A 24,870-nucleotide genomic window follows, 5' to 3' on the forward strand; every position below is an offset into this window, starting at 1 on the left:
TAGGGAAAGCTTCCTAAATGGAAATCCCACTTGAAATATTTCAAAGGAAAATTACTGACAGGAGCCGAGATGTTTAGGTGTAAATTACCTCCACGATCTGAGGCATGTTTTTCAGCACTATGGATTCACTGTCAGAAGTGTCGCGTCCACCCTGAGAAAAAAAGAGTACAGGACCACCAACAGGCGAGCAAGTTTCAAGACGAAAAATGGTGCCCCAAATTCCTGAACCACATGAGGGCAACATCATTAATCACAATAAAAGGACGTGGTATTTGACAGCACCATGAAGCTGTCATTAGTGTATATTAGCTGTCATTCTGATCAATAGGGTGGGGAGAAGGAGAAATTTTTGAATCTTCTGTTGAGTACAACATGTTTGTATGCTTCAAATACCTTTGTAACAACTGCTGATCTATGAAAATGCTGATCAGACTACCCAAGAGAAGTACATACAATATTTCTAGGGCCATGAGTTATATCCATTTCTAAATCTTTTGACTCAAATAGATTTCACTGAAGACAGTGACAATATTTCTGGTACTAGCCTAGTTTAATCAACATGAAATTAGCAACCTAGGACAGACACCCTGATGAAAGGCAGACAAAAATGATACGAATCACCACAATGCACTGTAATACCTGCTGTATGCAGAAGTCCAACAGCTTTCAGAAAATGCACACATTTATTAAAGAAAAAACTCTAGACACATTGTACTAGTTTTACAGAAGCAACTTGCTCTGAAGAATTAAGGAGATGCCATTTCTGTACAGTCATTATTAAGGCTGCATCATCAATCTTTCCATAGTTTCACCGATTGGTTAATGGTAAAAAGGTAAAAAATGGGATTTCCCTTAGCAGAGAACACGCTCACTCTTCCTCCCCCAAGCCTCTGCATCTCTTGCTATTTCATATTTCATGACGTGAGCTTTCTGAACTGATTGAACCATTTTTTATCTTCTGCTACAGTTCTTCAAGATATGTTGGTTTCTATGAACTTGTGCCCCCAGAATTGACAAGAGTTTAACAAAAATTTACTGTTTCTTCTCACATCCTTTGTGTATCTGTATCTACCCAAAATTGAAGGTGCCACATTGCGTGTATCTTGATACCCTGGAAGAGTTTCTGAACAAGAGCAGGTTTTTGTTTGTGTTTTAAGAACTGGCAGAAGATGTTGGGTTTTTTGTGTTTTTGATTCAAGTTCTGCTTAGAGCAGAAGCTAGTCAGCAAGGCAGAAATATATCTTAGAAGAGAAAGAAACTCAGCAGATGAATTGGCATTTTTTAGAAAACAAAGAAATAGGTGGAACAGTAAGTAAAGAGATTATTTTCAAAAGGTAAGTTATGTAATAGGTTTATGAATTATATTTATGAGGGACTTTCATATGTAAATTCCTTAGTGCTTTAAGAAATAATTTGAAAAAGGAATTAAAAGGAAACGTGATGCATTTGTGCAACATGTTTGAAAAATGAAAGGCCCATATAGATAACTATATTAGGTGGTGCTTAACCTATCCTAGCTGCATGGTCTGGAGTGAGAAAGCTATCTTCCAGCATTGTCTTATAGTATTCAAAATAGCAGATAAGAGAATAATAGGAAAAAATACCTTGACAACTCTATATTATTAGCCAATACTTCTGCACGCACTCTGTTATGAGAGATAACCTCTATAAAGAAGTATATTTTTATGGTCTTTACCTACTGTTGATTTGCCTTTGTCACAGAGTGTGAGTTTCTATGCTTATACCTATGCCGAAACTTTGCAGCTGCTCTTGAAAACACCTAAAAGTAATTCTAGTTCTTTTCTCTAATGGTCTATGTAAAAGGCATACATCTGGCTGCATTTGTGAAATGTTTGTTCACTTTGAGCATGTTAATACATCCAAAGGTAGGAAACTCGGTCCAAAATGGACTAACAGTTACTGCAATAAAATTTGGTACAGCATGAAGTCAAGCACACTTGGAGTACCTTCCCTGAGCAACAAGAAACTCATGAAAAATGGTAACAACAGTGTGTGTTTAACTGTAATCGTTAACTCAAATTATTTCAGGCCAGAATTTGCTTCCATTTACTTTAGTTCAAAGTCAGTAAAAAAACCTCCATATGGAAAACAGAGTTGTGTAGATGAAATTATGTTCTTAAGCTATCATTGCACAAGACTGAAAAAAACCTCCAGACTAGAAAACCTTCTAAAATTATATTACATCCTATATTTGTAACAAGCAATTATAAAAATGCATAGTAATGAAAAGAGGAAAAAAAAGTCTTTTGTGTAGTTATAAAAGTGTGGGTGCTTCTATTAGTCCATATTGAAATCAAAACATGTTTATAAGAATTTTTAGTCCACACAATGACAGCCTAACATTTGGTTACAGTTTTCTCACCTACCTTATAATACATTCTGCACATATTGTATAGAAAAACAGAAAAGAAAAAAAAAAGGATATTAAACTATAGAACTGCAAGATAAAATATGAAGGAACTGTGGAATATGACATTATAAAGTTGTAGCCATTCACTGTCCCTTAACTGTGGATAGGTATTTCTGTACTACAATACTACAGAATCTCACATGATATTGGAGTTTATTCTGAGTTACATGACAATAAATGAGTTAATTTGATTTTGATTGTAAAATCCACTCCAAGTCACTTCTTCCTGATTTACTGCAGAGGTATTTTTTTTCCTATTTTGAATATAGGAGTCTCACTCTAACAAACCAAATCATCATATGCCTTGATCAAATACTGTTACTCTTTTCATGTCATGGCATGAAGTTGAGCCCTTCATAGCTAATTTGTATACTGCATATAAATTTATATGCATAAGAGAATTTGGAGAATTTAAATTTAATAATAATCTTCTATTCTTCTTCTATTGTTATTTTTCCCTTTATGCTTACTGCAAGGTCTAAGCTTTTTGTGGAAAGATAGGAAGACAATCTGACTCAAAAGGAGCAGTAGTATAAGGAAAGATGTGATATATGATGCAGTGAAAAGGAAGTGTGGTACAACAATGAAAACAACTACATATCTTCTTTATTCTAGAGTCTTTGGCATTTTATAGCAGTTGAAAAACTTTGTCCTCAAAGTTTTCAGTTCTGTCTTTAGTTCAGTTCTTGGTTCAAACAAGACTTCTTTCCAAGGTAAATGAGGTTTGACAGGTCTTTAGGAGGATTGGATTTTAGTAGACAAGTTGGAGAAGAGAATAGTGATACTATCATTATTGCTCTCAAAATCAGGCTATGAGCAAAAGAGTCACACAGGTGAGAGCAATGCCCCTGTCTCCATGTGCGTGGTTGTTGAAAAGACTGCTTAACACTCAGTTTGAAAAGCTGGCTTCACAATTTCATGTCATTTCTCACCAGGCTGTAGCATAACAGAAGCACGTAGTTGTTATTCCTTATGGGGATAACTGGTTTACACACAACACAAACAGAAAGCTATCGACTGCATCTACTGTACACTGTTCTGCTTTGTCACTGAAGGTGTCTGGAGGGGGAACAGGCTTGCCTGGCTTTAAATGACAAGTACCAGTAGTAAAAAACCCTCAGAAAGGTTGTGTGTTTCAGAAGCCAACTGATAATGAAGTACAGTAAAAAGAGTCTTGGGGGGGAATATTTATGGTCTGATATTCAAGCACTTGAGATCAGTGAATCTTATGGCACATACAACATCAAAGTTGCTTTGCAGAAGAGTGCAAGGGTAAATTAAGTTCTGGTAAACAAAGGATCAACAGACTTGGGTTAATTCTTATGGCTCCTCAGTACGCTTATGCTTTTACCATTCACTCTGCCAAATGATGCACTCTGTAGGAATAATCTAAAATTGGCATATGCAACTGGATTGCTCCCAAAAGAATGGAGGATCTGATTAGTAAAAGCAATCAGTGCTTACAGAATTGATGGATTTCAATTAAAAGTTATTTTTACTTATCTCTGATAGCCTGTGTGAGATCTCCAATGGAGACTCCCAATTAAGCTCATTTTTAAAGAGGCATATCTTTAAATCTTTTCAATAATGTTTATGTAAAATCTCTTCATTATTTCCCTAACTATGGGATAATGTATGTTCATTCTCTATATAATAATTAATCTTTCATTTGTAAAGTATGCCTTTCAAAAATCTTACAATAAAATATAAAACTGCAAGTATCAGCACAGTGCATAAATTCTAGAAGTGATGGGTACTATACTTCAGTAAACTAAAAAATTATCTATTCTTGTGGTTCATAAGAAAGTCTCTAACAATAAAGGTGAGATCACCTCCAGGTGTTTTTGATTCTAGCGTAAGTCATAAGGGAGTGACACGTCAGAAATAAGCGATGGTCTTTTCTTGAAATAGTAATTCTGTAAAAGCAGAAAGTCCATGCTAATGGAAAAGAATGGAAGACAATGATCAAGAAAACTACAGCTATTAAAAAATCAGAGGAATGCACTAATATTAAATAAGCTAAGTAGAAAACTACAAATAAGGACTGAGAAACATACAGATATTTTAATAGATCTAAAAAAAATGAGCAAGGATATACTGGTCAACAAAACAAGTATTGACAGGTGCAAGAAGTAAATAAACAAATAAAAGTGAATAAAAGATGAAGTGGATAGCAATGAATAAAAATTAGAAGATAGAAGGTGCATAGAGATGGTAAGGAAAGACAAAGGTCAAATACAAGAACAGAATAAAGTATAAGGATGTTTTATTTTCAAATATATCAGAATCAAAAGAACCCCCAAACCAATATTGTTTTAATTGTCCGGAAATAATAGAATAGTTAATAGCAGTGTATAGTAAATGGCAATTTAATGGAATGTTCCTTTTTGGAAAAAAAATCTAAATGAAGTTTTCAGAGCATACAAAGATGATAAATCGTCTTCTTATTTATAGCTATTTTAAATAGCAAGTTTAAATCGGAAAGTTTGGAAGCACTGAAGACTTTTACAAGACCTGGACAGGGAACATGTTAGACTATACTGTTGATTTTAGCAAGTCTTTGAACACTGGAGAAGTTCCAGAAGATCAAAAGAAAACCCGCACAGTGTTAATATTTTGAAACTGTAAGCAGTATTGCCCTAATAATTTCATCTATTTGCCAAGTTTTTATCTAGTGTAAAACGGCTGATACAGGATCGAAACTAACTATTAATAAATTAATTAACTACTAGTATATTTAATGGTGGATAACATAAGCTCCTGGAAAAGAGAGCTTGCCAAAGCGCTGCAGTATTTTTTTCTGGCCATCACTTTGGTTGAAAGTAGTATAGTCAGGATTCTACAAGACACATAATGTGATACTGCACATTAAAAAAAAATAAAAGTTATTTAAGTTTGAGAGATTAAAAATGTTCATGATACATAATGCATAGAATTTAAATGGGATAATTATGAGGTCTCAAAATGTAAGCATATGTAAGAAACCAGATATATACTTAGAAGCAGAGAAATTATACATATGTTTATAGCACATATAAGAAATGAGCCTTGTTTCTAATCAGGCCTTCTACAGTTTGGTTCTTGGCCTTAATATCACCTAAAGCTTTTATCAAAGACTTGGAAGAAAACACCAGCACCTTCTGATGAATGTTGCACTTGGAGAAACATTGGAGAAAAAGAAAGTGATGATGAGGGCTGGTCTGGATTGAGTACTAAACCAGTACAGCTAGTGGCAAATGGTGCAATAAAGAGACCATAACTACACTCACATCTGTCCTTGGACCACCAGCTCTGAAAAAGAGAAGCAGCAGCTCTGAAAGCAGGTTGGGCGTCACACAGTGATGAACACATTACATGACAGTGAAGCTAATAAGTCTCAGTCAGGTTTAATGTATAAAGAGAGGGAAACTGAACTGGCACACACAGATACACATTTTCCTGTGCATTTGGCACTGATGCTGCTACTAACTGATTGGTGTGTCCAGTTTGGGTGCTCAAAGCTCATAAAATGGGAGCGGGTTTGTAAGAAAACATGCCTTACACAGAATGAGGCAAGAAGCCTACCTTCATTTATCAAAAGAGATTAACTGATCAGGCTACATGGGTAGACAGAAAGACGTTAGGCAACTAGAGTCCTCTTATACTAGCAATAAAATCGGTGACACAACCAAATGCCTAGAAACTGAAGCTAGAGGAGCTCAGACGGCAAATGACAATTTTTTAATGGCAATTTTTTAATGGCAATGGGTAATTAAAACCACTTGCCTTAAATTTAAGTGGATTTTCTGTCACTGGAAACTTTGAAAGCAAGATTGATTGTATTTATAAAAATTATTGTCGAGTTGACAGCAACTGCTGGATTTGAAGGACTCAGGGAAATCCTACAGACTCAGCTAAGCAAGAGGTCAGGCTGGGGAACCACAATCACCTCTGCTCACCTCATATTGTATTAGTCTCACTTAAACATGAAGAAGTTAGTGAAGGTGTTTTAAAGGACAGTACAGGGAATTTAATCACAGAAGTGAGGACTGCTAGGAGAGGGAGTAATTTCTTTTCTTTATTATTATTTATCAGGGAGAACAAGAAACATGCCAGGAAGAGAGATAAGGTTTCAGTGGAGAGAAGCAAGTTAAGAACAGAAAAATTACTGGAATGAAGAAGTACCTCAGAACAAATTTAAAACAAAAATTAGATCATCTGAAAATAAAGGAGGATCCAAGAAGGGATGGCCAGCATCCCAGAATCCTGAAAGACAAGGCAGACACTATTAAAAAAACATAGCTGCAAGAATTTTTAACTCCTCACTGTTACAAAGAGGGGTATCTACTAAGGACCAGAAAGAAGGTAATGTTAGATGGGTGCTTAAGAAAACATCTGAGGGGAAAAAACCCCAAAATCTCTAAATTTTCTGATCAGGAAGAAATTAAGATCTGTAAGTTATACAATAGAATAAATAAGCTGGGAACAGTACAATACTAACAAACCCGATTAATCCTAGTACAAGGGTTTAAAAGGTTAAAAGGAGTAGTATATTGAATATTGAAAACTATATTGAATGCACTCAATTTGAAAAAGCAGATATAGTGTACAAACACTAATGGTATCAATAGATTATCAAACAGAATTAAAACAATTTGTCGGTTTCCAGCCAAGATGAGAACATAATGGAAAATGGATGCTGGCTGTTTAGGAATGAGATGAGGAACAATATAGGAAAGATGAGCACTGAGCTTAATCTTGCTTACAATAGATCAGATAGCCAGAATAGGCAGTAATATGAGTAATAACTGACCATCACTGAATGTAAAAGAGGAATGATGCTGGATCGAAATAAATCTGAGAAAATAGAGAGGTACCTAGAAAAACTGCTAATATCATATGTGTAAAATATGAAAACTATTGATAACTGGATAAAAAACAAAAGGAGGATATGCTCTTAGGCCTAGTGATGGGCTACAAGACATTGGCAATGAAAGAAATCTGTTTTGGTGGCAGTGGCAATAAGATGTCTGAAAGCATTACTCAGAGATGGCAGCAACTAGGTGAGTGGAAAAACCTGCTGTGAGCTGGGTACACCTGCACTGCACTGGGCTGCAACATGCAGAGATACCCATGCTGGTTTCAAACAGCAGTATGGAGACTCCAACCGAGTAACACACCGGGTCTAAATGAACTTGCCTACATATGATTTTTTTCTAAAGCAGTCCATTAATTAGTATAAATGGGCTCTCTCTCTCTCCCTCCCCCCCAAAGTCACTATGCAAAATACAAACCCATATACATAAAAAAAAATTTAAAACCCATACTATTTTCCTGTCGTAGGATTCCCCGCTGCTGTATGTTGTAGCTAGTGTGGATGCACATTCTTCCAGATACCACGGCTTCTTCCCACTTTCAGCTGTGCTGCTTATGGAGATAGTGTAGATGCTATTCGTGTAGCCATCACAGGAGCAGTGGTCTCGACTTCTTCCACCATTTCCAGATGCCCAAACAAAGACTGAACCTAAGCCTCTTCGTCCCTGTTTGGAAAGAGCACAAAAGATTTGATTAATAATTCTTTTCCCCGTCACCTGCTTAACAAACAGGTCTTTTCCCCCCAAAAGACATCTGATGAGAGAAAGACAATAAAAGAAACTAGCTGACTGAGAAGAATCTAAAATGAAAACAGGATTTAGCAGAGTTCAGAATCAGACATCAGAAAATTTCAGAAAATGAGTGGTATCAACACAGCTTTAGAAACAACTTTTATACAGTGTCTGTTTGTTGCTCTGCATCTATGCTGTCCAGCCGTACCAAGAAAGAGGTGCTGAAGACTCAGAGGAAGCACTAAAACATCATACTGAAAAAGGAAAAGAAACAGCATACTTGAAACTAAAACCCTTTGTAACACATGATACCTTTCATTTATTAGGGCGCTCCCAGCTGTTTCTTCTTGGGTTGCCTGGTGGCACCAGGTATTGTTTGGGTAGCATTATATACTGTGAACTAGAGCATCATTGTTTCACAGACACTATAAATCACAGAGTCACAGAATACCTGAGGTGGGAAGGGACCTCAGGTCATCTAGTCCAACCCATCTAGTCCGTTATGAGTGCTAAATGCACAGCACAGTATATAAACAAAAATGGACAAAAATAAAATGCTTATAAATCTATTATAATGAAGCACTAAAGCATTAGTTCAGCACGATATTTTAAATATATGACTAGTTGGGCAAGTTCATAATTTCAAATGAGGACTTAAAAATAGGTAACCTCACCTCGACATTTTCTTAATACACCAAAGTTATATAGTGTCCAAATGAATCAAGACATTTTTGGTGGTGCTAGTACCCTTATATGGGCATTGATATGAAAAGTGAAGATGATCAGTAACCTGTATTGCTGATATATGGGAATTGAGAATTACCAATGAATGAGTAATTGGGCTTTTCCTGATTTATATTTACATATTTCATGCAGATTCATGCAACTGTATGATCTGCATTATTATCAGCACTCACCATCTGGAAGCACTTTGCCATTCAGATAGAAAGGTTCACCAAAGGACTAAACTTGTCTTTGATTAAGCTAACTTGTGTCACCTTTTCTTACAGGACATTCTCTCAAAGCATGGGACATCCCTCTCAGTTACAATTATGCTGGCAGTCTCATTTATACCTCATTTGCTTGCAACTCATTATGTAGTATCTACCCAGTTTTTGGGTAGGCCCACTGCTCTGTATGATAAATTAATGTTATAAGGCATAAACCACCACTTTCTGTGCATGAATTAATTGCTTGGCCATGGGGGGATTTTGTTTGTTTAGTTGTTTTTTTTCTAAACAGAGTGCAATTGTGTACCACAAACAACATAAAGACAGCTGTTGGACATCTACCAGGTCAACCTTAAACAATTAGCAATTCAAAGGTTCATTTAATCCAGATGCTCAGAGGGGTTTCACTAGGGCTTTTTGTGCTGAGCACAACTGAACATCAATGTAAGACAGAAAACTCTCACAGTTCACAATCCAGGTTTGAGTTCTCAAACATCGATTAATTTCATTTTGTGAGTTTAATGAAAGTATACTACCTGGAGAGACTCTTCTGTCCAGCAAAATAAGTTAAATATCAAATTCTCCTGGCTAGTGTTTACATAAGGTTATGTCTCTAAAATGCAGCTTCTCATTAAAAAAACATTTTAAGCAGAGAAAAAAATCCCAGGGTGCCAAGTTAAATGTATTATGAAATCCACATTCTCCAGACAAGATCAGTCTGATCAGCTGGGAAGTGTAACTATTTCAAATTCTTTCACTTCCGTTAGTTGGTCTTAGTTACTACACTAACAAAAAGATGCAAAATAGCAACATTTTTTGTTGTTTTAAGACAACCTTTATGAAGTGTTACAGCTCTCCTTCCCCACATTATGAACTCTCGCCAAATCAAAACCCCCTTTCCGTTTGGGATTCTTGTTCTGTCTGCTTTTCTCAGCCAGCAGGGTCTGATGCAGAGCCTCCCAAAGCCAGTGGGATGTGTTTTGCAACTTCATGGGCTGGAACTGGTTTATGAACCACTTCTCTTTCATTCTACCATCTAGTCATCTCCCTTTGCATATCTTTACTTCTTACCCCTCCATTCTGAAAACATCTGATGAGACAGACAAAAGGAAGGGTAAATGGAAAGATTATTTCATGCATATTCACTGATTTATTACCCCAGCAGCTCAGGGAGCCAGAAGTTAGGGCCCTCTGTCTGTCTGTGGGGAATGGGATGGAGGATTATGCTAAAGATATGCTGGTTCTCTACTGTTTAATGTGCTCCTGCTTGATTTTTATTGGTTTTGTTTTGGTTTCATCCCATCATCTCTTGCAATTAGATCATGCTTCTCAGCAGTATTCTATTATGGTCATTGGTCATTTCAATGGTCATTTTTGGCTTGTCAATTCTGACATTTGTTTCAGAGTCATGTACAGATTCCTGTCTGGCCCTACATTGCCCTTAAAAACCAACTTCTTTCTTCTACATAGACACACACCAACAATGTTAATATATGTATAGGCAGGCAGAATACACAGAAAAACACATATCATACAGACACACTTCTACCTCCAGAACATGTCAAAATATTCCATCAGAACCTTTTTTTGATGAATTTTCACAAGTATCTGCTATCTGAAGAATTCTGCATTTTTCTTCTTCACATGTGTTTCTCAAGAGCACAGTGTTATGTAACTACATTTGGCCAATTCAATACCCCATGGGAAATTCAGAGTAACCCACCAATACAACCAAGAGAGAAGAAATGAGAACTCAGGGTAATCAAACCACAGATCCAAGGAGGAGAAAAATGGAATCTAAATGTTTTAATATGTTGTCTAAAAGTCTCTTTCACTTTAAAAAAAAAAGTTTTGTAAAAAAAAATTCTCAAAAACAAAGGCATACAAGAAAATATCCTATCAATAACAGTCCACCTGTCATTTTTCTGCTGTCATCATCAGCAGGTTTTGTCTCCAAACAGCAGTATAACATGATTTGTCCCACTCATGCAACGAAAACCTTTTCACAGAAGGGCAGGGCTGTACTTTGTGTAAATTTTGCAGGACCAACCCTTGAATTATTAGCTTCTCTGCACAGAGAATGTGTCTATATTTCTTTAGATGCATACTTATGCTACTGTACTAATAATGAAAAATGAGCTGCAGAAACAGATATGTGAATACATTTTTGGGCACAAAATGTAGTCCTGATGAAAACATGCCAATGGATGCTAGAAATTCTGTATTGCAGTGTTTAAAAATAATAAACACCAATTTAGATGTTAATAGTAATGACAGGGCTTTAAAAATAACAGCCATTTGCACCCAAATTTACCTCTCCATGCTAATTTTTTTGTAAACAAATAATAACAAATATTTCTTCAAAACTAATATCTCCTGCAAATATATAAAGTATCAACATCTCTGTTATTGCAATAAAAAAATCAAGTACCAGGTGCAGTGACTAATGGAAAAGAGTATTTTCTAATACATACAAAGAAAGAATTCCCATTCCTCTAACACATTGCAATACTGCACATTTAACAACTCAGCATTTCACAGAAAACAACAGCATTATCTTCAGTCTAGAAAACATGCTAAAGATCTTGTTCCTAGAAGCTATTTGGCAAAGCAAACGGCAGCCTTAAAAAAACAAAAAATAAGCAAACCCCCAAACTAAATTCAACCTGACTAAAATAATGTGTCAAGTAAATAAGTTCTGGTTTACATTTACTGCCTATTGTTAAACTACCATTTGGTTTCCTCTTTCTCCCTGTTTCCAAACACCCTGCTTTAATTCAATAGACCCAGTCATGCTCAGGAAATTATAAACTTGCTAGTAACTATACCAAACAAGTAATTAGAGCAACAGCATCAGCTGTCCTACTGTATGTGAATGCCATTCCCAATTGGTTTCCTTTAAATACATAGTTAAATAACATTTGGACCGTGTTACAAAGTTAAGATAAACACACATGCAAGGCACTCTGTAGCTTTGACTGTTTGTCTAAATCTATCATCTGTCATCTGCCAGATGCCCAAGGGTGTCAAGATGAAAAGTCAAGCCTTGAGCTGCCAAAGAAGCCATGTGTCATTTATTACTCAAAAGCAAAGGTGCATTTACAAACCATATGGGTACAACTTGAGCAAAACTAAAAGAGTTAGTGAGCTATAGCAGAGGCATAGACCAGGGTGGAATGGGTGTGCAGCAAAGTACGCTCAGTGCTTGTCCCATGATGTTAAAAATGCATTACCTCTCCCTCTAGGCACAGTGTTGTTTCTGCTCTTCCATTTGCAATGATAGCTACTGACTCCCTCTTACAAACTCGGCAAGGTGTCCATAACTGCACTTGTGCTTGTCAGTGCACACGTCAGACCATTATGAAATGTTCTCCTTTTGTTTTGCCTACTTTCTTAAATTGCACAAAATGTCAGATAATTAAAAAAAATAATCAAGTGTTCCATTATGGAAAAGAAAAAGTCTTTCACTGACAACTAAGACTTGCTATTGACCTAGTCACAGTCCAATTTTCTAGCACATTTCCTGGGCAAAGCCAATGTGCTCAACACACAGCTGACCTTGAACGAGACAGACTCAGGTCATTGACAAAAAGGCCCCAAGGCAGAAATGGCACCTGTAAAAGCGTGGCACAAGAATCTTGGGGCATTCCCACTTTTTTTCTGCTAGTGTCTCCTTTTCCTTGGTCAGCAAGTTACAAGCAGGGTAAGTGATATGAAAGCTCTTTTTTTTCCAGTTCAACAGCACGGAAGGGTTAGTCTGCCAAGAACCAGAGCCAGTATGGACATGTTCGTAATGACATCTGCAGAATTTCCTAACACTATTAAAAGAACATCCCCCGCTCCAAGTGCGTGCGTGCGTGTGTGTGTGTGTGTGTATACATATAAACCATATCTTTATGAGTGAATGCCTTAGTGGTACTGGCAGGAACCATTATAAGGTAGAGGTCTTCACACATGCATCTAAGACAACCAGCAGCCCCACATACTTTCAAGTTGCTTCCAGCACACTTCCATCTAATAAAAACAGTTTCCATCCATGAGATGTAGTCTGAGCCAGTGGAGCAAGATTTATTCACATTATTTTACAAAGTTTAGACCGTACATTCATTCACTGCTTTACAAGTCAAGCAGTCTTAATCCAGCCTGTGAATCCTGATGTTTTCCTGCCCAGGAATCGAATGCCCCAATAACCCTCCCTGCCTGTGGGGTGAGTTGCTGCCTCTATAGAAGTGATCAAATTTATCAAGGGACAGGGAAGTAAATGTGGAGGAGCAGGAAAGGCAGAGGACAGAACCACTGACCTGGAGTAATTGGAGGTACACGGTTGCAGCCAGGGAGAGGCAATTTGGCACCAATATGCTAGAAATCCCACACTCATGAGGAGAAAAAAAATGATGAAAATATAAAATGGAAAGAGAAGGAGGGACACTCTATCCACACCTAGAGCCTAAACATTTAATTTCCTCTATTCTCCCCAATACTGTTCCAAAATTACTTAATGCTTCCAAGAACAAAAACTACTGCCGGGAAGTGAAATTGATCCTGATGTGGAAGCTGGAAAAAATAGCCTACGGTATGACCTCTTCCTTAAAACCTAATTCCTAAAGAGGAAATGTTCATAACCGAATGTGCAGAGCAGAGGTCAGCACTCCGGAGACCTAAAAAAACTATTATGCAGGCATGATTTTGAGTGCAGCACAGTACAGCCACTGTAGGGTCAGGCACCAAGGATCACAGCATCCTGAGAGATGAACCTGTGAGAGGCAGCATCTCCTCGCTTCCAGCTTCCACAGCTTTTTGCGCTCCCTGGGAGCTGGACACTGCTGCCCTGTGTAGAGGCACAGTGCTGCCAATCTGCTGACTGGCAGCATTTTGCTTTTGAAAAGCAGCATCTCCCAGCTCCTGCTGAGTTTCTACCAGTCCACTTAACCTCTAATCTGGGAATGAAAAATAGTCTGGCACACCACCCTTAAAAGACTCTTCTGTAGACTGCACAACACTCTCATTTGAAAGCAGGCCTCTCTCCAAAACAGATAATGGTAAGCTGAGAGTCCAAGCCAGCAATTCTGAAGTGCTATCAGAAGATAGCCAAACATTATTTTTTATTAAAACAGCCATGTCATATGTTCATGAATTCATGAACAAATGGAAAAATTTCTGAGGCCATTAATTCTATTGAGGTATCCATGCTCTCAGAAAAATTCACATTTGTGCATCAATTCATTAAAAATGTGCACCTATGATATCTATGAAGAAATGAGTAAAAACAGGTGTACATAATGATGCATGTTTGAGGGAGTGTCTAAAAATTAAATCGTGTGTTTTTATATTAGCAGCCATGTTTTTACTCTTAGGCAAACTAGGAAGTCAAGAAAATATTTCCTAGTGCTGGAACAGGCATACGCACGATATATATACAACGCAAAAATCTGTCACTACTTACAAAAAGCAACGATTACCTTATATTGTTGAAAAGGCAAGTTGTTGCTAATAAAGTTAAACTTTTTGGCTACTTCTGAACCAGCTTCTTAGTTAAGAAAAGGAAAGACAAAATAATTAATCATGACAAAAAGAAGGAAAAATCTATTTTACTAGCTCATAGGATATGATACCTTTAAAATACTGAAGCGTGAAAATACTTTCACATGTGCATAAAAAAAAATAACGTACTGAATAACCGCAAGCACCCATGCATTAACACAATAATTATTGGGATATATCAGTGGAACATTTCAACATGCATCCTTGTATGTGGTGTATTTTTTATTTTACTCTTCACTAGAACAACAGCTTAAACAGCTCCAAGATATTCCCCACAGAGCTATAATTAGTGCTTAAAGTGCAACCAAAAGAAGTGTTGGCTGAAACCTGAAATCTGAACCTGTGGAATGCTGGAATGAATTTCTCATTTTCCTAAACAAAATAGAGTCAGCTTCAGGGCTGCATGAATCGCAGTTCTGGTTCAGGCTATCTCTCCATATTATTATTACTATTGTTGTTGTTGTCTATATTGTTACTGGGATAAAGCAAGCTGTATATTGTAAACACCTGTGATAAAACAAGAGCTGGGTTTTCCAAAATTTCTCTTGCACAGAGTGTCTCTAGTTAATGATAGGTGAAATTGTCTCTGCATGCAAAGCCAAAGTAAACAGGCAGTGCACAAGAGAAATATCTGTGTTAGGACTAGATACAGGATGGACTTCACACACTAACATCCATTCTATGGAGTGGGTTCAGGCAGTTCTTGTCACCTTTACGCTACCGTCTGATTAAACACTCTAGAGAGGAGTCCATGGCCACCAGATTCACACAGTTGTTGTTTTACTACTTACGTCAGACTCTTCCTTATGGAAAACTTCACATTTTGAGATGTCTGTCGAACTTCTGCGGTTCAACAAAGAACCTCAAATTTTCTGCAAATTTAGCTCTTTTCAGTAGATGAGCAGGAAAATAAGGCTGCTCCGCTTCTACCTGTGCAGACTGAGGACTGCGATAATCGCTTTGTGCGTTTTATCTCCCATGGCATTTGTTTAGGAGGAAAAAACGCACTTAGGTTGTGTGTAAAATCATTGCCCTCACAGTTTTGTGCCTTAAACTTATGTTAAATTCTATGCACAGAAAACTTTTGACGTCAAACTTCCAGCAACTAGCCTTTCAGAAATCTATTTTTTCCCACAGGACACATAGAAATACATAGATTCTGCTGTTGTTCAAGTATATGAGTAAAGTGGATATGTGATTTGCCCATACAAAGTAACCAGATTCGTGTTTCAAAAATGCAGTGTCTGAAATGTATATACTGAAGTGTATGGAAAGAGACCCATTTGCCAAAGCGGCTTTTCAGTATTGGCTTTCCAAATTAAGATTTACCCCACAACAAGAATGGTGTGGGTTTTTATGTTCAAATATATCACCTGTTTCAGGCTGGGCACCCAAAACCAGAGGCCACTTTTGACAACAACTCCAAAAGCAGTAATGCTATTCTGGCTTGTTACAACAGTTTCCATATATGTGTGAGATGGGATGAGGTAACTAAACAGTTCTGGTTTCCAGTACACTTTGTGACATTGTAAGGAAACTGGACATTTTGAGGTATATTTTCCTGTAACTCTCATTCCAAATTTTCCTGCCTTTCAGGATTTGTATATTCCACTGAACGTAATGTAAGACCATATCTGGTATATTATTTCTTTTTCTGCATTTTTTTTTTGTACTACAAGTTGACTGTCTGTGAAAAATCTCACTTTTCACAGAAAGCAATGGAGACACATTTTAAGGTTAGATTTGTTTATATATTTCCAAAAGAAAATAAAGTGCATAGTATCAAAGTTCATCCAGGTATCACTAAGCCTAAACTCTGTTTCATTTACTGGAAGGCAATATCCCTAATTCTACTTCGGCTGAATGCTGAAAGTTGCTAACTATGTGCAAATCATAGAGCGAAGAATTATTATTAGCTTAATGATGTGTTAAGGTTGTCACCTAACCTGATTTTTGCTGGGCAGTCTCAGTCTCGAGAAAACTAAATCATATCAAGTATAAATCACATTTGTAAAGCCATTAAGGCATCCCGAGATATGTATATCAGCCAAATGCAAGGTAATAAGACCTAGAAATTAAGCTGGTTGGTAAAACATATAGGAGGGTGGGCAAACTCTTGGAAAGTGGTGACTCTGAAAGGGAGTTTAGGGTTGTGGCAGATAACCAATCAGCAATGAGCTGCCCTAAAATTTAGTCTGCTCCTTGGATCGGTAAGCAGGGTGAATATGAACATCTGCGGGGAATAGGGAAACAGTACTATGCGTGCATAGAGAAGGCTACAACTTCCATACCCCATTCTGGTATCCACACTTGAAAAAATAATGCCGGGAAACAGAAAGTGTTTCAGAAAGAACTACAGGAATGAACTGTGGTTTGGAAATTCTGACTAACAGAAGGAAACTGAATATACAAAACATTACCGTTAAGGCTGTAGAACAGATTTTGAAGGACAGTAAGAGGCACCAGCATTAATGGAAACAGGCTAAAATGCAACACGCACTTTAGAAGTCCAGGTAAATCTGTTAAGTTTTTCTCTGATAACTTATTTGATGCAGAGAAATGTATTAAACCCAGTCAGTCTGGTTTCTGCAAAACATGTGATGAGCCCTCCAAGAAATCAGTAATGAAACAAAAGAAAATGAAGGTTAATGTAATAGTGAGGTGGAAGTGGAAATGGTTGAACCGGAGATGATGTGGCCTGTGCTGGAGAAACACAGGAGTTAAGGAAGTTATGAGTAGAGTATTTTAAGGATGAGCCAGGGAAACAAAGTTATTAGGTGATTTTGACATAAAAAGAAAGAACATGTTAGTGAATCTAGCAACTACGACCACCTGCATTCAAGAAAAGAATTCAGGCTGAAAGATGTGGAGAGAAGCACTACTCTGATGAGCAAGGAGATGGACAGCCTAGTTTTTAAGCAATTAATGAGTGTGGCTTGTTTATCACATCAAAATGAAGTCTGAGAGGGGACTGTGTTCTATAAATATGTCAGAAAGAAAAATGGAAGGAAAAAAGGTATTTAAGCTGAAGCACAATTTTGGCCCTGGAACAAATGGACAAAAAACTGCACATGAGTAAACCTGGCTGTAACTTAGAAGAAAGTCTTTAACCAATAGATTAGTGATGGCTGTGAAGCAGTCTTCCAACAGAAATAGAGGGGAAAAAATTTCTAATTCATTCTAGAATAGAAACTGCTGAATGTATTTATAGGGCATGAGGCCTCTGATAGTAGAGAACTGTACTGGATGACCTACGTGGTCATTTCCTGTCTTATGTCCCTATGTTCCAATTTAATTTATCCAAGAGATCACTTGGCCAAAATCTGTAATTACTTACATGTGGAGATTTCTAACACCATAGATGCACCATAAATACAGCAGAAGAGGCATTTTACAGTGGAAAGGAAACAAAGATATTTAGATGAGTAATAAGCTATATATTTTCAATAGTGAAGGTTGTTAGTGGCTTGCACAGCCACGGACATAACAGGTTTCAGTCAAGACTGGTTCTTCCCAAAAGATGTACAGAAAACAGAAAATAATAGGTGAATCAAGAAAACAGGGATATTGATGCAGTCATAATTGAATACAATTTTGCTGATCTGGCTTATGAAGAGGGACAGGACTAGATGATAATCGCCTTTTCTGATGTTAGAACTACGAATATTATTTCAAGCTAATGATGCTATGTCTCATGACATCAGAAGGAAGAATTACAATGTTAAAATGCCATACAACTTTTCCAGTTCTGGTACATAGTCAGCACCCACCTGTAGTACAGAGACACCCAAAGTTTAACTCAGTATGTTGAAGTAACTACAACATCACATGTTCAGATATTACATCGTAGATGCAATAGGGATAAACAGTATATATGCAAATCATATAACAGATAAATGCCAGGACCTAACATTAGGTTACATCAGCATACTGGAAGTCATGTCTTCTGAAACCTCCCCCAAGCACAGCACTAATTCTTCCGATTGATCTTCAAAAAGTAGTTTTTGGCCAACTAATTAGAAATGTGCAGGAGGTCTTGTGCATGCAAAACATATCCATATATGACCTGAGATACGCATACACACAGATAGGTGTTATTCAGTCTCAAACGGCAGCTGTACAAGGTGAGCAAACAAAATACACAGTTTAAAAAATCTGGTCTTAACCTCCGTGCATCACAATATTTGAGTGTATAAAATGGCAGCCATTTTGGAAGTTATTTTGACACATTTGACTGGAAGTCTTCTTGTAGTAACTTCTGTCTTTGATTTTTATAGTGCAATTCTCTGGCAAAGCAGAACAGAATAACTCCTCTTTGTGTAGGCAACACATCCTACTCAGAATGATGCAGAGAAGTGGTAACAGGAAAAATAAATTTAAGGGAAACATCTGTGGTACAACACAGGCAGCAAACCTTTGCCTGGACACTTGCAAATGAACAATCTCTTCCACTTTTGGAGTAGAAGCATATAGTGGTAGTAGTAGTAGTAGTAATAATAATAATATTAATAAATGTTAAATCCTTTTCTTTCTTTTCTCCTTTCCCTTTTCTTCTCTTCCCTTTTCTTCCCTTCCCTTTTCTTCCCTTGCCTTTCTCTCTCTTGCATGTGGGTAGGAGGCTTGTTTAGGGATTGTAAGAGAGCCTTCTGCTCCCAGCAAACACTTCGAACACACACCCTGCAGCCAAAGTTGGTGAAGCGAGAGAGATGAGAAGGGGCAGTGATGATGGGAGGGAAGGCACCAAGCCGAGTTCTCACAAGAGGTTCAGCCACACAGCATCTGATCATTAATGTCCATCAAACATTTTGGCTTGTGTCCAGCTTGCTAAACAGAATGGTGTCATGGCAATGAGATGAAGGCCCCTGCACCGATGCAGGCAGAAAGCCAAAATTTTCCATGTAGATTTCCCTGGCTTTTAGGTTGTATTAAGGATGACCTGCCCTGTCGCTGATTTGGACTACCTTATGGGTACTGCAGAACAAACAACATAGAGCATGCAGTTGGTGAGACGTTTGGAGAGGTGAGATAACCAGCTCTTTGAAACCCTGCAACATAAAATATCAACAGGGGTCATATATCCAGAAACTTGACTATTAGGTCTTTGCCAAACAGCAGTGGAAGAACAAGTCAGAATATCTGAAATGCATTACTCTCCAAATGATGTTGAGACTGATCCCAGAATAACAGGCTTGTTTGTATAAATAGAAATGAACTAGTCTGAATGCTGTATCACAGAGCTATGAATCAGCAAGCCTAAGTCTCTCAAGTGCTTATAGCATTGTGCTTATAGACTGTGAGATACAGACAGTCATCTTAAAATGTAATGGTACTTTGGTTTTATCTTTCTGAACCAAGGAAAGGCTTATGTGTTCTCCCTTTTGTCCCAGACTCAGCACAGTCTTATTACATGCTTTGGCCACAATCATGTTTTGCAATGCTAAGTCTGTTCTTGAACACAGGGTGAAATGTGACAGTGCATACCTAATCTTTTCTTGAATATGTTACTTTTGGACATACTGCCCTTCATTTGATTTTTCTCAGGAAAGTTCTGCGTGATTCTAATGGAATTATTTTTAAGATTATTAGGTCTACAGCTTCTAATGCATTGGTATTTAAAACACAAGCCTCTAGAATTTTCCACCCTTATGACTACACTATTTCCAAGAAAAGGACCTTGTCAACTGGAAGCATGATATAAAGGGAGCTTTTATATTTGCATAGAAATTGTTTGATAGCAAAGTCTCCAAGGTTTCTCTTTGAACTCAAGTATGCAAATTTAATAGAATTAAACAAAATACCCTAAAGATGACAGAAAATCATGGTACTTGAGACAGGTTTAAAAATTGGTTTCCTCTTCCTTTACCTTGATCCTGGGCAGAATTTTTAAAGCATATTTAACTTGTGGGTTAGGTTGTCATTTCATAAACTCAGTTATTACTCAGTATCCTTTCTTTAAATAGATTTGTCTATTTCAATTCATGGCATGTGCTGTCTCTGTGGGACTCTACAGAAAAAACTGTACAGTCATTTATCTTTTTTATTTTCTGGAGGATTTGGAAGGAGTAATCATATTAGCTCAGCAGATTTAAAAATAATAATAGTTCTAAAGCACCCTGCATGAGCTGTTAATTGGAAAAATATGTGCTAAAGATAAACCAGGCATTTTTTTCATGGATCCCAGTCTCTCAGCAAACTGAATAAGAAACTGTGGCTTTTGCATCCATTTAATTTTTACTTCATGAGTATAATAAAAAGAAGTGATAATTCAGTTTAACTATATACTAATCAAAGTTATTATTCAGCACCACCTTTGATTTTCCTAATTCAACAAGGAACATAATTTCCAATCAGATGCTTTCAAAAAATCTTGACCTTTCCCTTTGCTGTCCCATTTTTAAAAAGTAATATCCAGTTGTATGTGTATTTGCACAATAAATGAAGAATATAAATCTTGAACCTTTGTATAGATCTGAAAGAAGGTCTTGCCAAATTTTCCTGTACCAATGTTACTTTAATTTACATCACAGATGCTATACTAGTTGTAATACTGTTGTTCAGTTCAATAGTTCTAAAAAAGAAAGGTCAAGATCTGTACACAACATAATAAGCATTTTTGTCTGCCTATTATTATTTGCACAATTACTGTGACTGCTTGAGGAAATCTATGTTTGGTTGAGTATCTAGTCATTACCTTGGACAATGATCTGATTTTAGGAATATTTTGGCACAGTTGTCTTTTCTTCTCCCATTTGCCTCATCTTTTAAAATGATGTCTTATGACAATGTAAGGAAATATAGAAAAAGTACCTTTATCTGAAGACAGAAAGGCATGGTTTATTAAAAAGAACAAGAATAGGTTAATCTTGAAATAATTTTTGGACTGGAAACGAAGCCTATTAAAGAAAATGGTAATTGAGACATAGATTTACAATCTTTCAGTCTATATTACATTTTAAAGAATGAAAATTAGAGATTAACCTTAAACATTTTGTATTTCTTATCAGTATGATTTTATGTAAGTTTTAAAGAGAACTTTTATTTCCTTAGTAGAAATGAAAAAGCTTTCATAGTCAGAGTGAGACAAAATTTCAAAATATATGGAAATATTTAGATCTATTCAACTCTGCATGGGCAACTTGGGGCAGAACAAAAAGTTGATAAAATGAAATATAAACTAAATTGTAAAAATAATAATTTGACTTGCATCAAATATGACTTCTACTATTTCTCGGAAAAATATACAAAACTCTCCTTCTGCATTGTTATCAGAAAAAAGACCACCTCAGAATTTTAAAATTAAATACTATGTTTCCACTATATACTGGTAGTTACTAAAAATATAGAACAATGTGCTGGTAAAATGAAATTCATCTGGGTTCTGTGGGGTATCCTCTCATATTACAGCTGTAATAACAACAGTGGAACAATAATGCTTGTAGGCAAGATCCATGCTCTTGGCAAATTATTCCACATTCTTGATTTATACCGGATTTATCCCCAGTTTGAGATTTCAGTGCGGAAATGGCTGAGTTCTTCTGGTACAGAAATTTGGGCTGAACTTTTAATGATTGTCTTACCTACATAAAATATGACATTTAAACTAACACATGTATTTTTAAACATAAAACTTATTTTGTTCAAGTTCCCCTGCATCCTGCAGTTCCATTAGGGTCCCCTTCATCACTTTATTGTTTTTCTTCTCTGTGGTCACTGTCAAACAGTAGTAAACTCCAGTTGGGTGATGGGTAGCGCTGATATTCCATCTGAAAGGAGGAGTGATGATGTATGGGAAGCAGTAATGGAGACGCATTTGGCCTTCTACATACTTGTTATATTGTTTTAAAAGCACTTCAATAACTATTTTAATAATGATTACTAAATACAGCAGAGCTCTCTGGGGCAGAATCTATCAGCGTCCCTAAATGTGTTTAACTGCTAAGCTCCTGGAATTTCTCGCAGGGTGAAGTTAAGTACATGCTTGAGTATTTTGTTATGCTAGGCTTCACATGTTACATAATGTACAACAAGCAAAAGCGTAAATCTGCAGCTCCACACCGAATGGTCGTCCTATGACCAAGTGAAAGGATGACCAAGTGAAAGGAAGGCAGCGGTCTGTGCCTGCGTGTTTAGTAAAGCATTCACAGAACTGAGTTTGAGAGACATGTCTTTAACATCACGTAGCATAGGAAGCACACAGTCCCTGTCGTTAGTTTAGTATTTCAGTAGTTGCTCTTCATAACTTACCTGCTTGGTAGTTGAGCATGTATTATTATCCACATTTGGGGCAGGGAGGACAGGGGTGAGAGTAAGAAATTTATGCAACTTTATCGAGGAAACCAAAATAAGCAGGGATGCAGCTGTGATTAAAGGTGAATACATACCTCCTAGGCTTGTGCTGCTAGGCGATGTTTATGGTGATACTGGGTATCAATTTTATGATGTATTTAAATTCAACTTACAGTCAAGTATACTGTAAATCACCTGAAACGCTGCACTGTGCACACAGTGCATCAGCTTGACCAGGTGCTCTTGCAACTTCATCAATTACTGCTCTGCACTCATTGTCCCCGTTTGCTGTTATGACTGCTTTTTATGGTATACCTTAAATTAATATAGTCTCTCAGTGGCAGACGCTGTCTCTTACACACGGCACAAATCTTCCAGGCTGAATGTTAGCTATAGTTTGCTAAAATCATTCTTGGCATACCTGGTTAAAACACTTATTGACTTCATAATAGCTGCACTTTCCAATCTTGCTGCACAGTGTTACCATGTTCCAGTAACTGTGTCCCAGTTCCACTTTGGTCCAACAGTTTCAGTCTCTTTAAACAAATGTTTTTTATTAATCCTCTCTTTTCTGATCCTAGAGCCACCCACCACTGAACAAGCAAGTCTCCTGCTGCATTCAAAATAATGTTCAGACCTTCAATTGCAAAGCTTTAAAATCCTTTCCACCAGTACTATATAGTGGAAAGAGGTGTGAGCACTGGAAGATGAGGAATTCCCTGAGCCATTTAACAGGCAGAAGGGTAAAAGGAAGAACTAAAAACTGGCCGCTGACAACAAAAGTTCCTCTAGCTACTCGCTTCCTTCTGTGGTCTAATTTGTTTGACAGTAAATTATTAATGAAAATTGAAAAGGTCTTTGATTTTTTCATATAGGGGTGTTTGGGATTTAGTGTGTTGTATTATTGAAGATCTCTGGCCTATATCACAGAGAAAACATAATAGCACAGACTTGTAGAGACATGTATATGTAAGTTATAAATAAGGTGTAAATTCTATGAGACCAGACATAACGCTGAAAGAAACATGGGTGTAGACTTTTTTTTTAGCCCCCAACTCCCTATTAAAATCATCAAACTTCCATTAAGAAATCAAGCAAAACAAAGCAATGAAGAAAAGGAAGGAAGAAGGAAAAACAGTCAAGGCTTTTGCTTTAAAATTTCATTGCAATTCAGATTTGATGACTTGGCACTGCTGTGCAAAGTAGCATTTTTCAGTCTTATTTTTTCTTGCAGAATTACATCATTACCTCAGAGCAGTTTTAAAGGACACTGAGGATGATGTATTCCAGTTGAAAATGAACAGAGCTGACACTTCAGGAAGGACTGACCGTCAGGTCACTATAGAAGGAAAATGCATTTTTAGTTTTACACAGAAGAAGCTTTTCTTCTTTCCTTCAGAATCCTTTCCTCTTGCCCGTGCTTGCACTTACACATACTGGGCGCATGTATCTTTACACTTGCACATGAGAGCAGATCTAGGAGATGCACTTTGATGCCAACCTACCATTCTGATGCCGTTCTCAAAGGCCTGACGTGCTAGAGAAGCAGGTCCATCCACAGTCTTACCATCGTCATCCGGCCCCCAGCTGGCACTGTAGATGTGGATGTGCTGGGGATTAAGGCTTAGAGACTTTGCTTCTACCATGTCTGTCACATCTCCGTCCAGCATCCGTACACCTTCAGAATGAAAGATACAATGAACAGGACCAAACAACTCAAAATGCTTCTTTTTTTTTTTTTGTCCCCCAGAGAAAATTGTTCTGTAGAGCATTGGACTGAATGATCATAAGAATTTCTACTGTTGTTAAAAAAAAAAACCCAAAACCTCTTTGAATATATGTTTTTTCCAATGGAAAAAAGTCTCTAGATGAAAAAATACAAAAAAGAAAGGAATATTTTGGTATTTGAGTTTTAAAAATTATCTATAAGTCATTTATCCACCATACAGCCTTCAAACTTCAACAACAAACTTTTACGCTAAAGAAAATTTAAAAAAAGACTTGAACCTTGAAATGTTTGCATGTCTCACTTGAAGATAATATATGATTTTCTTTCTCCTTTTATAATGCAGTGAAA

The 24,870-nt window shown here is 37.0% G+C and overlaps 1 protein-coding gene across 1 annotated transcript in view; it reads right to left on the reverse strand.

Moving 5' to 3' along the window:
- PCSK5 (proprotein convertase subtilisin/kexin type 5) overlaps positions 1-24,870 on the reverse strand; it is a 269,604-nt gene that overhangs the window by 132,175 nt on the left and 112,559 nt on the right. The window contains 2 exon segments of the mRNA XM_009328171.1: positions 7,738-7,950; positions 24,299-24,471. Coding sequence (XP_009326446.1) covers positions 7,738-7,950; positions 24,299-24,471 — 386 coding nt within the window.

This window comes from Pygoscelis adeliae, unplaced genomic scaffold, assembly GCF_000699105.1.
Source record: "Pygoscelis adeliae isolate BGI_AS28 unplaced genomic scaffold, ASM69910v1 Scaffold45, whole genome shotgun sequence".
NCBI classification, from domain to species: Eukaryota; Metazoa; Chordata; class Aves; order Sphenisciformes; family Spheniscidae; genus Pygoscelis; species Pygoscelis adeliae.